Genomic DNA, 13,904 nt, shown 5'->3' with positions numbered 1-13,904 from the left:
GTGAGGACTGTGGACGTGTGGCGTGTGGACGTGTGGCGTGTGGCGTGTGGACATGTAGCGTGTGGCGTGTGGACGTGTGGCGTGTGGCGTGTGGACGTGTTGGCATGTGGACGTGTGGGGTGTGGACGTGTGGACGTGTTGGCGTGTGGAAGTGTGGACGTGTTGGCGCGTGGACGTGTGGCGTGTGGACGTGTGGCGTGTGGACGTGTGGCGTGTGGCGTGTGGACGTGTGGCGTGTGGCGTGTGGCGTGTGGACGTGTGGCGTGTGGACGTGTGGCGTGTGGACGAGTGGACGTGTGGACGAGTGGACGTGTGGACGAGTGGACGTGTGGACGTGTGGCGTGTGGACGTGTGGCGTGTGGACGTGTGGCATGCGGACGTGTGGCGTGTGGACGTGTGGCGTGTGGACGTGTGGCGTGTGGACGTGTGGACGTGTTGGCGTGTGGACGTGTGGACGTGTGGCGTGTGGACGTGTGGCGTGTGGACGTGTGGACGTGTGGCGTGTGGACGTGTGGCGTGTGGACGTGTGGCGTGAGGACTGTGGACGTGTGGCGTGTGGACGTGTGGCGTGTGGACATGTAGCGTGTGGCGTGTGGACGTGTAGCGTGTGGCGTGTGGACGTGTTGGCATGTGGACGTGTGGGGTGTGGACGTGTGGACGTGTTGGCGTTTGGAGGTGTGGACGTGTTGGCGTGTGGACGTGTGGCGTGTGGCATGTGGAGGTGTTGGCGTGTGGACGTATGGCATGTGGACGTGTGGGGTGTGGACGTGTGGACGTGTTGGCGTTTGGAGGTGTGGACGTGTTGGCGTGTGGACGTGTGGCGTGTGGCATGTGGAGGTGTTGGCGTGTGGACGTATGGCATGTGGACGTGTGGGGTGTGGACGTGTGGACGTGTTGGCGTTTGGAGGTGTGGACGTGTTGGCGTGTGGACGTGTGGCGTGTGGCATGTGGAGGTGTTGGCGTGTGGACGTATGGCATGTGGACGTGTGGCGTGTGGACGTGTAGCGTGTGGACGTGTTGGCATGTGGACGTGTGGGGTGTGGACGTGTGATATGTGGACGTGTTGGCGTGTGGACATGTGGACGTGTTGGCGGGTGGACGTGTAGCGTGTGGACGTGTTGGCGTGTGGACGTGTAGCGTGTGGACGTGTGGCGTGTGGACGTGTGGCGTGTGGACGTGTAGCGTGTGGACGTGTGGCGTGTGGACCTGTAGCGTGTGGACGTGTTGGCGTGTGGACGTGTTGGTGTGTGGACGTGTGGCGTGTGGACGTGTAGCGTGTGGACGTGTTGGCGTGTGGACGTGTGGCGTGTGGACGTGTAGCGTGTGGGCGTGTTGGCGTGTGGACGTGTTGGTGTGTGGACGTGTGGCGTGTGGACGTGTAGCGTGTGGACGTGTGGACGTGTTGGCGTGTGGACGTGTTGGTGTGTGGACGTGTGGCGTGTGGACGTGTAGCGTGTGGACGTGTGGCGTGTGGCATGTGGAGGTGTGGATATGTTGGCGTGTGGACATGTGGCGTGTGGCCGTGTGGACGTGTTGGCGTGTGGCATGTGGACGTGTTGGCGTGTGGACGTGTAGCGTGCAGACGTGTTGGCGTGACGTGTAGCGTGTGGACGTGTAGCGTATGGACGTGTTGGCGTGTGGACGTGTTGGCGTGTGGACGTGTTGGCGTGACGTGTAGCGTGTGGACGTGTAGCGTGTGGGGTGTGGCGTGTGGACGTGTTGGCGTGTGGACGTGTAGCGTATGGACGTGTTGGCGTGTGGACGTGTTGGCGTGTGGACGTGTTGGCGTGACGTGTAGCGTGTGGACGTGTAGCGTGTGGGGTGTGGCGTGTGGACGTGTTGGCGTGTGGACGTGTAGCGTGTGGACGTGTAGCGAGTGAACGTGTAGCGTGTGGACGTGTAGCGTGTGGACGTGTTGGCGTGTGGACGTGTTGGCGTGTGGGGTGTGGACGTGTAGCGTGTGGGGTGTGGCGTGTTTGCGTGTGACGTGTAGCGTGCGATGTGTAGCGTGTGGGGTGTGGCGTGTTGGCGTGTAGCGTGTGACGTGTATGGTGTGGCGTGTGACGTGTAGCGTGTGACGTGTAGCGTGTGACGTGTTGGCGTGTGGCGTGTTGGGGTGTGGCGTGTGACGTGTAGCGTGTGGCGTGTGACGTGTGGCGTGTAGCGTGTGGCGTGTTGAGGTGTGGCGTGTGGCGTGTAGCGTGTGGCGTTTTGGGGTGTTGAGGTGTGGCGTGTGGCGTGTAGCGTGTTGGGGTGTTGAGGTGTGGCGTGTAGCGTGTGGCGTGTTGAGGTGTGGCGTGTGGCGTGTAGCGTGTTGGGGTGTTGAGGTGTGGCGTGTGGCGTGTTGGGGTGTTGAGGTGTTGAGGTGTGGCGTGTAGCGTGTGGCGTGTTGAGGTGTGGCGTGTGGCGTGTAGCGTGTGGCGTTTTGGGGTGTTGAGGTGTAGCGTGTGGCGTGTTGAGGTGTGGCGTGTTGAGGTGTGGCGTGTGGCGTGTAGCGTGTGGCGTTTTGGGGTGTTGAGGTGTAGCGTGTGGCGTGTTGAGGTGTGGCGTGTTGAGGTGTGGCGTGTGGCGTGTAGCGTGTGGCGTTTTGGGGTGTTGAGGTGTAGCGTGTGGCGTGTTGAGGTGTGGCGTGTTGAGGTGTGGCGTGTGGCGTGTGGCGTGTGGCGTGTGGCGTGTTGGGGTGTTGAGGTGTGGCGTGTGGCGTGTGGCGTGTTGGGGTGTTGAGGTGTTGAGGTGTGGCGTGTGGCGTGTGGCGTGTGGCGTGTTGGGGTGTGGCGTGTGGCGTGTGGCGTGTGGCGTGTTGGGGTGTTGAGGTGTGGCGTGTGGCGTGTGGCGTGACGTGTAGCGTGTGGACGTGTAGCGTGTGGGGTGTGGCGTGTGGACGTGTTGGCGTGTGGACGTGTAGCGTGTGGACGTGTAGCGAGTGAACGTGTAGCGTGTGGACGTGTAGCGTGTGGACGTGTTGGCGTGTGGACGTGTTGGCGTGTGGGGTGTGGACGTGTAGCGTGTGGGGTGTGGCGTGTTTGCGTGTGACGTGTAGCGTGCGATGTGTAGCGTGTGGCGTGTTGGCGTGTAGCGTGTGACGTGTATGGTGTGGCGTGTGACGTGTAGCGTGTGACGTGTAGCGTGTGACGTGTTGGCGTGTGGCGTGTTGGGGTGTGGCGTGTGACGTGTAGCGTGTGGCGTGTGACGTGTGGCGTGTAGCGCGTGGCGTGTTGAGGTGTGGCGTGTGGCGTGTAGCGTGTGGCGTTTTGGGGTGTTGAGGTGTGGCGTGTGGCGTGTAGCGTGTTGGGGTGTTGAGGTGTGGCGTGTAGCGTGTGGCGTGTTGAGGTGTGGCGTGTGGCGTGTAGCGTGTTGGGGTGTTGAGGTGTGGCGTGTGGCGTGTGGCGTGTTGGGGTGTTGAGGTGTTGAGGTGTGGCGTGTGGCGTGTAGCGTGTGGCGTTTTGGGGTGTTGAGGTGTAGCGTGTGGCGTGTTGAGGTGTGGCGTGTTGAGGTGTGGCGTGTGGCGTGTAGCGTGTGGCGTTTTGGGGTGTTGAGGTGTAGCGTGTGGCGTGTTGAGGTGTGGCGTGTTGAGGTGTGGCGTGTGGCGTGTAGCGTGTGGCGTTTTGGGGTGTTGAGGTGTAGCGTGTGGCGTGTTGAGGTGTGGCGTGTTGAGGTGTGGCGTGTGGCGTGTGGCGTGTGGCGTGTGGCGTGTTGGGGTGTTGAGGTGTGGCGTGTGGCGTGTGGCGTGTTGGGGTGTTGAGGTGTTGAGGTGTGGCGTGTGGCGTGTGGCGTGTTGGGGTGTGGCGTGTGGCGTGTGGCGTGTGGCGTGTTGGGGTGTTGAGGTGTGGCGTGTGGCGTGTGGCGTGACGTGTAGCGTGTGGACGTGTAGCGTGTGGGGTGTGGCGTGTGGACGTGTTGGCGTGTGGACGTGTAGCGTGTGGACGTGTAGCGAGTGAACGTGTAGCGTGTGGACGTGTAGCGTGTGGACGTGTTGGCGTGTGGACGTGTTGGCGTGTGGGGTGTGGACGTGTAGCGTGTGGGGTGTGGCGTGTTTGCGTGTGACGTGTAGCGTGCGATGTGTAGCGTGTGGGGTGTGGCGTGTTGGCGTGTAGCGTGTGACGTGTATGGTGTGGCGTGTGACGTGTAGCGTGTGACGTGTAGCGTGTGACGTGTTGGCGTGTGGCGTGTTGGGGTGTGGCGTGTGACGTGTAGCGTGTAGCGTGTGGCGTGTGACGTGTGGCGTGTAGCGTGTGGCGTGTTGAGGTGTGGCGTGTGGCGTGTAGCGTGTGGCGTTTTGGGGTGTTGAGGTGTGGCGTGTGGCGTGTAGCGTGTTGGGGTGTTGAGGTGTGGCGTGTAGCGTGTGGCGTGTTGAGGTGTGGCGTGTGGCGTGTAGCGTGTTGGGGTGTTGAGGTGTGGCGTGTGGCGTGTGGCGTGTTGGGGTGTTGAGGTGTTGAGGTGTGGCGTGTAGCGTGTGGCGTGTTGAGGTGTGGCGTGTGGCGTGTAGCGTGTGGCGTTTTGGGGTGTTGAGGTGTAGCGTGTGGCGTGTTGAGGTGTGGCGTGTTGAGGTGTGGCGTGTGGCGTGTAGCGTGTGGCGTTTTGGGGTGTTGAGGTGTAGCGTGTGGCGTGTTGAGGTGTGGCGTGTTGAGGTGTGGCGTGTGGCGTGTGGCGTGTGGCGTGTTGGGGTGTTGAGGTGTGGCGTGTGGCGTGTGGCGTGTGGCGTGTGGCGTGTTGGGGTGTTGAGGTGTGGCGTGTGGCGTGTGGCGTGTTGGGGTGTTGAGGTGTTGAGGTGTGGCGTGTGGCGTGTGGCGTGTTGGGGTGTTGAGGTGTGGCGTGTGGCGTGTGGCGTGTTGGGGTGTTGAGGTGTTGAGGTGTGGCGTGTGGCGTGTGGCGTGTGGCGTGTTGGGGTGTGGCGTGTGGCGTGTGGCGTGTGGCGTGTTGGGGTGTTGAGGTGTGGCGTGTGGCGTGTGGCGTGTTGGGGTGTGGCGTGTGGCGTGTGGCGTGTGGCGTGTGGCGTGTGGCGTGTGGCGTGTCTGTACATTTTCTCTACATTTGAGGTAAAACTCGTGATGTTTCTGTGATCGGGTTCCGTCCGTGACTAAGGTCCGTTTTCCTGATTGGTCGACGAGGAAAGAGACGGCGACGCCCGTCTCGAGGCGGCGTCCATCTCGAGTCTGATCTCCTTCTTGTGCTGCGAAGTCTCGTCGCTCTGCGCTTCGCCATTTGTCTCGCCTTTCGCCTCATCGCGTGACTCTGCAGCGAGATCGATCACAGCGAGTGCCAACACGTTCTCGTTCTCGTTCTCGTTCACGTTCTCGTTCTCGTTCACGTTCTCGTTCTCGTTCTCGTTCTCGTTCACGTTCTCGTTCACGTTCTCGTTCTCGTTCACGTTCACGTTCTCGTTCACGTTCTCGTTCTCGTTCTCGTTCACGTTCTCGTTCTCGTTCACGTTCTCGTTCACGTTCTCGTTCACGTTCTCGTTCTCGTTCACGTTCTCGTTCTCGTTCACGCTCGTTCTCTGGTTCTGGGCGGCGGCTCGGGTCACGCTGTCGTACGAGGGCGGAGACGAGATGATGCCGGCGCTCAGGATCTCGGAGCGTTCCATGGCGAAGAGGCCGGCGGCGTAGTTCTCTCGCATCATCTCGGCAATAAGCCCCTCCTTCTCCGGCGCATCGTCGCCGTGGAAAAGGCCGAGCTCCGCCTCCATCTGCATGTGGGGCGTGGCTATCTGCCGGTACAGGTATGACGCCGCCTTCACCTGGCGCCGCACCAGGTGTCTGCGGTAACAGCGTTGGATAACGGACGCCGAAACCTGAAGACGAGATTCAGAAGTGTGTTTAGGACCTGCTCAGTAGAGTCAGAAGTGTGTTTAGGACCTGCTCAGTAGAGTCAGAAGTGTGTTTAGGACCTGCTCAGTAGAGTCAGAAGTGTGTTTAGGACCTGCTCAGTAGAGTCAGAAGTGTGTTTAGGACCTGCTCAGTAGAGTCAGAAGTGTGTTTAGGACCTGCTCAGTAGAGTCAGAAGTGTGTTTAGGACCTGCTCAGTAGAGTCAGAAGTGTGTTTAGAACCTGCTCAGTAGAGTCAGAAGTGTGTTTAGAACCTGCTCAGTAGAGTCAGAAGTGTGTTTAGAACCTGCTCAGTAGAGTCAGAAGTGTGTTTAGGACCTGCTCAGTAGAGTCAGAAGTGTGTTTAGAACCTGCTCAGTAGAGTCAGAAGTGTGTTTAGAACCTGCTCAGTAGAGTCAGAAGTGTGTTTAGGACCTGCTCAGGAGAGTCAGAAGTGTGTTTAGGACCTGCTCAGGAGAGTCAGAAGTGTGTTTAGGACCTGCTCAGGAGAGTCAGATGTGTGTTTAGGACCTGCTCAGGAGAGTCAGATGTGTGTTTAGGACCTGCTCAGGAGAGTCAGAAGTGTGTTTAGGACCTGCTCAGGAGAGTCAGAAGTGTGTTTAGGACCTGCTCAGGAGAGTCAGATGTGTGTTTAGGACCTGCTCAGGAGAGTCAGAAGTGTGTTTAGGACCTGCTCAGGAGAGTCAGAAGTGTGTTTAGAACCTGCTCAGGAGAGTCAGAAGTGTGTTTAGAACCTGCTCAGGAGAGTCAGAAGTGTGTTTAGAACCTGCTCAGTAGAGTCAGAAGTGTGTTTAGGACCTGCTCAGGAGAGTCAGAAGTGTGTTTAGAACCTGCTCAGGAGAGTCAGAAGTGTGTTTAGAACCTGCTCAGGAGAGTCAGAAGTGTGTTTAGAACCTGCTCAGGAGAGTCAGAAGTGTGTTTAGAACCTGCTCAGGAGAGTCAGAAGTGTGTTTAGAACCTGCTCAGGAGAGTCAGATGTGTGTTTAGGACCTGCTCAGTAGAGTCAGAAGTGTGTTTAGAACCTGCTCAGGAGAGTCAGAAGTGTGTTTAGAACCTGCTCAGGAGAGTCAGAAGTGTGTTTAGGACCTGCTCAGGAGAGTCAGATGTGTGTTTAGAACCTGCTCAGGAGAGTCAGAAGTGTGTTTAGGACCTGCTCAGGAGAGTCAGAAGTGTGTTTAGAACCTGCTCAGGAGAGTCAGAAGTGTGTTTAGGACCTGCTCGGGAGAGGAAGATGTGTGTTTAGGACCTGCTCAGTAGAGTCAGAAGTGTGTTTAGGACCTGCTCAGGAGAGTCAGATGTGTGTTTAGAACCTGCTCAGTAGAGTCAGAAGTGTGTTTAGGACCTGCTCAGTAGAGTCAGGTGTGTGTTTAGAACCTGCTCAGTAGAGTCAGAAGTGTGTTTAGAACCTGCTCAGTAGAGTCAGGTGTGTGTTTAGAACCTGCTCAGTAGAGTCAGAAGTGTGTTTAGGACCTGCTCAGGAGAGTCAGAAGTGTGTTTAGGACCTGCTCAGGAGAGTCAGAAGTGTGTTTAGGACCTGCTCAGTAGAGTCAGAAGTGTGTTTAGAACCTGCTCAGGAGAGTCAGAAGTGTGTTTAGGACCTGCTCAGGAGAGTCAGATGTGTGTTTAGGACCTGCTCAGGAGAGTCAGAAGTGTGTTTAGGACCTGCTCAGGAGAGTCAGATGTGTGTTTAGGACCTGCTCAGTAGAGTCAGAAGTGTGTTTAGAACCTGCTCAGGAGAGTCAGAAGTGTGTTTAGGACCTGCTCAGGAGAGTCAGATGTGTGTTTAGGACCTGCTCAGGAGAGTCAGAAGTGTGTTTAGGACCTGCTCAGGAGAGTCAGATGTGTGTTTAGGACCTGCTCAGTAGAGTCAGAAGTGTGTTTAGAACCTGCTCAGGAGAGTCAGATGTGTGTTTAGGACCTGCTCAGGAGAGTCAGATGTGTGTTTAGGACCTGCTCAGGAGAGTCAGATGTGTGTTTAGGACCTGCTCAGGAGAGTCAGATGTGTGTTTAGGACCTGCTCAGTAGAGTCAGAAGTGTGTTTAGGACCTGCTCAGGAGAGTCAGATGTGTGTTTAGGACCTGCTCAGGAGAGTCAGAAGTGTGTTTAGGACCTGCTCAGGAGAGTCAGAAGTGTGTTTAGGACCTGCTCAGTAGAGTCAGAAGTGTGTTTAGGACCTGCTCAGTAGAGTCAGAAGTGTGTTTAGGACCTGCTCAGGAGAGTCAGATGTGTGTTTAGGACCTGCTCAGGAGAGTCAGATGTGTGTTTAGGACCTGCTCAGTAGAGTCAGAAGTGTGTTTAGGACCTGCTCAGTAGAGTCAGAAGTGTGTTTAGGACCTGCTCAGTAGAGTCAGAAGTGTGTTTGGAACCTGCTCAGTAGAGTCAGGTGTGTGTTTAGGACCTGCTCAGTAGAGTCAGATGTGTGTTTAGGACCTGCTCAGTAGAGTCAGAAGTGTGTTTAGGACCTGCTCAGGAGAGTAAGATGTGTGTTTAGGACCTGCTCAGTAGAGTCAGAAGTGTGTTTAGGACCTGCTCAGTAGAGTCAGATGTGTGTTTAGGACCTGCTCAGTAGAGTCAGAAGTGTGTTTAGAACCTGCTCGGGAGAGTCAGAAGTGTGTTTAGGACCTGCTCAGGAGATTCAGATGTGTGTTTAGGACCTGCTCAGTAGAGTCAGAAGTGTGTTTAGAACCTGCTCGGGAGAGTCAGATGTGTGTTTAGGACCTGCTCAGTAGAGTCAGATGTGTGTTTAGGACCTGCTCAGGAGAGTCAGAAGTGTGTTTAGAACCTGCTCAGGAGAGTCAGAAGTGTGTTTAGGACCTGCTCAGTAGAGTCAGATGTGTGTTTAGGACCTGCTCAGGAGAGTCAGAAGTGTGTTTAGGACCTGCTCAGTAGAGTCAGATGTGTGTTTAGGACCTGCTCAGGAGAGTCAGAAGTGTGTTTAGGACCTGCTCAGGAGAGTCAGAAGTGTGTTTGGAACCTGCTCAGTAGAGTCAGAAGTGTGTTTAGCAGCTGCTCAGGCGCTCACCTCCTCCTGCTTGCGCCTGAGCGTGCTGGTGATGGGTTCGTAGGAGATCTTGGAGGGATTGGCCATCATGAACTTGTCCTCCATCTGCTGCTTGAGCGCGTCCATCTCGCCCGACTCGCCCAGGACACGTTTGGTGAAGGCGAAGAGAATGTCCAGGCAGTGGATCTTGTCTCCGCTGACCATGGGCAGGTCCATGGAGATCAGCTTGATCTTGTTGGGCTTCATGATGCGCAGCGGCTCCGACAGCGAGTCGGCGAAGTCGCTCAGCTTCGAATACTCGATGAACTGTGTGGCCTCCGAGTCGAACTTCTCCCACACTTCGTAGAACATGTCGAAGTCGTCCTCGCTCAGCGGCTCCGTGCTCTCCTCAGTGGCCACGCTGAAGTTCTCCAGGATGATGGCGATGTACATGTTGACCACGATCAAGAAGGAGATGATGATGTAGGTCACAAAGAAGGTGATGCCCACCGACGGGTTCCCACAGTCGCCCCTGGCACTGGTGCCAGTGTGCGGCAGGTGCGGGTTACACTCCTGAGGCGAGTTGTTCAGGATCGGCCCCAGCAACCCATCCCAGCCTTAAAGCAGAGACAAACCAGAGACAAACGTGAGACAAACCAGAGACAAACCAGAGACAAACCAGAGACAAACCAGAGACAAACCAGAGATAAACCAGAGACAAACGTGAGACAAAGCAGAGACAAACGTGAGATAAACATGAGATAAAGCAGAGACAAACCAGAGACAAACGTGAGACAAACCAGAGACAAACCAGAGACAAACGTGAGATAAACGTGAGATAAAGCAGAGACAAACCAGAGACAAACGTGAGACAAACCAGAGACAAACGTGAGACAAACCAGAGACAAACGTGAGATAAACGTGAGATAAAGCAGAGACAAACCAGAGACAAACGTGAGACAAACCAGAGACAAACCAGAGATAAACCAGAGACAAACGTGAGACAAACGTGAGATAAAGCAGAGACAAACCAGAGATAAACCAGAGACAAACGTGAGACAAAGCAGAGACAAACGTGAGATAAACATGAGATAAAGCAGAGACAAACCAGAGACAAACGTGAGACAAACCAGAGACAAACCAGAGACAAACCAGAGACAAACGTGAGACAAACGTGAGACAAACGTGAGATAAACCAGAGACAAACCAGAGATAAACGTGAGACAAACCAGAGACAAACCAGAGACAAACGTGAGACAAACCAGAGACAAACCAGAGACAAACCAGAGACAAACGTGAGACAAACGTGAGACAAACGTGAGATAAACCAGAGACAAACCAGAGACAAACGTGAGACAAACCAGAGACAAACCAGAGACAAACGTGAGATAAACGTGAGATAAAGCAGAGACAAACCAGAGACAAACGTGAGACAAACCAGAGACAAACGTGAGACAAACCAGAGACAAACGTGAGATAAACGTGAGATAAAGCAGAGACAAACCAGAGACAAACGTGAGACAAACCAGAGACAAACCAGAGATAAACCAGAGACAAACGTGAGACAAACGTGAGATAAAGCAGAGACAAACCAGAGATAAACCAGAGACAAACGTGAGACAAAGCAGAGACAAACGTGAGATAAACATGAGATAAAGCAGAGACAAACCAGAGACAAACGTGAGACAAACCAGAGACAAACCAGAGACAAACCAGAGACAAACGTGAGACAAACGTGAGACAAACGTGAGATAAACCAGAGACAAACCAGAGATAAACGTGAGACAAACCAGAGACAAACCAGAGACAAACCAGAGACAAACGTGAGACAAACGTGAGACAAACGTGAGATAAACCAGAGACAAACCAGAGATAAACGTGAGACAAACCAGAGACAAACGTGAGACAAACCAGAGACAAACGTGAGACAAACCAGAGACAAACGTGAGACAAACGTGAGATAAAGCAGAGACAAACGTGAGACAAACGTGAGATAAACGTGAGATAAAGCAGAGACAAACCAGAGACAAACGTGAGACAAACCAGAGACAAACCAGAGACAAACCAGAGATAAACCAGAGACAAACGTGAGACAAACGTGAGATAAAGCAGAGACAAACCAGAGATAAACCAGAGACAAACGTGAGACAAACCAGAGACAAACCAGAGACAAACCAGAGATAAACCAGAGACAAACGTGAGACAAACGTGAGATAAAGCAGAGACAAACCAGAGATAAACCAGAGACAAACGTGAGACAAAGCAGAGACAAACGTGAGATAAACATGAGATAAAGCAGAGACAAACCAGAGACAAACGTGAGACAAACCAGAGACAAACCAGAGACAAACCAGAGACAAACGTGAGACAAACGTGAGACAAACGTGAGATAAACCAGAGACAAACCAGAGATAAACGTGAGACAAACCAGAGACAAACCAGAGACAAACCAGAGACAAACGTGAGACAAACGTGAGACAAACGTGAGATAAACCAGAGACAAACCAGAGATAAACGTGAGACAAACCAGAGACAAACCAGAGACAAACCAGAGACAAACGTGAGACAAACGTGAGACAAACGTGAGATAAACGTGAGATAAAGCAGAGACAAACCAGAGACAAACGTGAGATAAACCAGAGACAAACCAGAGATAAACCAGAGATAAACGTGAGATAAACCAGAGACAAACCAGAGATAAACCAGAGATAAACGTGAGATAAACCAGAGACAAACCAGAGACAAACCAGAGACAAAGCAGAGACAAAGCAGAGATAAACCAGAGATAAACGTGAGATAAACGTGAGATAAACGTGAGATAAACGTGAGACAAAGCAGAGATAAAGCAGAGACAAACGTGAGATAAAGCAGAGACAAACCAGAGACAAACCAGAGACAAAGCAGAGACAAACGTGAGACAAAGCAGAGACAAACCAGAGACAAACCAGAGACAAAACAGAGACAAAGCAGAGACAAAACAGAGACAAAGCAGAGACAAAGCAGAGATAAACCAGAGACAAACCAGAGACAAACGTGAGATAAACCAGAGATAAACGTGAGATAAACCAGAGATAAACGTGAGATAAACCAGAGATAAACGTGAGATAAACCAGAGATAAACGTGAGATAAACGTGAGATAAACCAGAGACAAAACAGAGATAAAGCAGAGATAAACCAGAGACAAACGTGAGATAAACCAGAGATAAACGTGAGATAAACCAGAGATAAACGTGAGATAAACGTGAGATAAACCAGAGACAAACGTGAGATAAACGTGAGATAAACCAGAGATAAACGTGAGATAAACGTGAGATAAACGTGAAATAAACCAGAGATAAACGTGAGATAAACGTGAGATAAACCAGAGATAAACGTGAGATAAACCAGAGACAAACCAGAGACAAACCAGAGACAAACCAGAGACAAACGTGAGACAAAGCAGAGATAAACGTGAGATAAACGTGAGATAAACCAGAGACAAACGTGAGACAAACCAGAGACAAACCAGAGACAAACGTGAGATAAACCAGAGATAAACGTGAGACAAACCAGAGATAAAGCAGAGACAAAACAGAGACAAACGTGAGACAAACCAGAGACAAACCAGAGACAAACGTGAGATAAACCAGAGATAAACGTGAGACAAACCAGAGATAAAGCAGAGACAAAACAGAGACAAACGTGAGACAAACCAGAGATAAAGCAGAGACAAAACAGAGACAAACCAGAGACAAACGTGAGATAAACATGAGATAAAGCAGAGACAAACCAGAGATAAAACAGAGACAAACCAGAGACAAACGTGAGACAAAGCAGAGATAAACCAGAGATAAACAAGGACACGCCCGAGTTTAGGTCTTTACTGTGTATGGATCTGAAAATGTGACAAAAGCTAAACTAGAGAAAAGTCAAGTTTCTGATCAAACCTCAAAAACACATTAAAGACAAAAAGTCTGAATATTAAATGACTGAATGTGTCAGTTGTCAGTTGCTGTGGTCACAGACGGTACTGTCAGTTGCTATGGTCACAGACGGTGTTGTCAGTTGCTGTGGACACAGACGGTACTGTCAGTTGCTGTGGTCACAGACGGTACTGTCAGTTGCTGTGGTCACAGACGGTACTGTCAGTTGCTGTGGTCACAGACGGTGTTGTCAGTTGCTGTAGTCACAGACGGTACTGTCAGTTGCTGTGGTCACAGACGGTGTTGTCAGTTGCTGTGGTCACAGACGGTGTTGTCAGTTGCTGTGGTCACAGACGGTGTTGTCAGTTGCTGTAGTCACAGACGGTGTTGTCAGTTGCTGTGGTCACAGACGGTGTTGTCAGTTGCTGTGGTCACAGACGGTACTGTCAGTTGCTGTGGTCACAGACGGTACTGTCAGTTGCTGTGGTCACAGACGGTTATGTCAGTTGCTGTGGTCACAGACGGTTATGTCAGTTGCTGTGGTCACAGACGGTACTGTCAGTTGCTGTGGTCACAGACGGTTATGTCAGTTGCTGTGGTCACAGACGGTTGTGTCAGTTGCTGTGGTCACAGACGGTGTTGTCAGTTGCTGTGGTCACAGACGGTGTTGTCAGTTGCTGTGGTCACAGACGGTGTTGTCAGTTGCTGTGGTCACAGACGGTGTTGTCAGTTGCTGTGGTCACAGACGGTACTGTCAGTTGCTGTGGTCACAGACGGTACTGTCAGTTGCTGTGGTCACAGACGGTACTGTCAGTTGCTGTGGTCACAGACGGTGTTGTCAGTTGCTGTGGTCACAGACGGTGTTGTCAGTTGCTGTGGTCACAGACGGTGTTGTCAGTTGCTGTGGTCACAGACGGTGTTGTCAGTTGCTGTGGTCACAGACGGTACTGTCAGTTGCTGTGGTCACAGACGGTGTTGTCAGTTGCTGTGGTCACAGACGGTACTGTAAGTTGCTGTGGTCACAGACGGTTATGTCAGTTGCTGTGGTCACAGACGGTTATGTCAGTTGCTGTGGTCACAGACGGTGTTGTCAGTTGCTGTGGTCACAGACGGTACTGTCAGTTGCTGTGGTCACAGACGGTTATGTCAGTTGCTGTGGTCACAGACGGTACTGTCAGTTGCTGTGGTCACAGACG

The 13,904-nt window shown here is 52.9% G+C and overlaps 1 protein-coding gene across 1 annotated transcript in view; it reads right to left on the bottom strand.

Moving 5' to 3' along the window:
- Positions 1-5,077: 5,077 nt before the first annotated feature.
- The window catches only part of LOC140361339 (sodium channel protein type 2 subunit alpha-like), a 198,192-nt gene continuing 189,365 nt past the window's right edge, over positions 5,078-13,904 (bottom strand). The window contains exons 15-16 of the mRNA XM_072447049.1: positions 8,848-9,422; positions 5,078-5,791 (exon numbers count right to left, since the gene is read on the bottom strand). Of these exons, the coding sequence (XP_072303150.1) occupies positions 5,078-5,791; positions 8,848-9,422 (1,289 nt within the window). The remainder of the gene's footprint in view (positions 5,792-8,847; positions 9,423-13,904) is intronic.

Source organism: Eucyclogobius newberryi, unplaced genomic scaffold, assembly GCF_026437365.1.
Source record: "Eucyclogobius newberryi isolate DKJ021-1_F unplaced genomic scaffold, fEucNew1.0.hap1 SCAF_150, whole genome shotgun sequence".
In the NCBI taxonomy this organism is placed as follows: domain Eukaryota; kingdom Metazoa; phylum Chordata; class Actinopteri; order Gobiiformes; family Gobiidae; genus Eucyclogobius; species Eucyclogobius newberryi.
The sequence above is the reverse complement of the archived record's forward strand: the minus strand, read 5'-3'. Positions and strand labels throughout refer to the sequence as shown.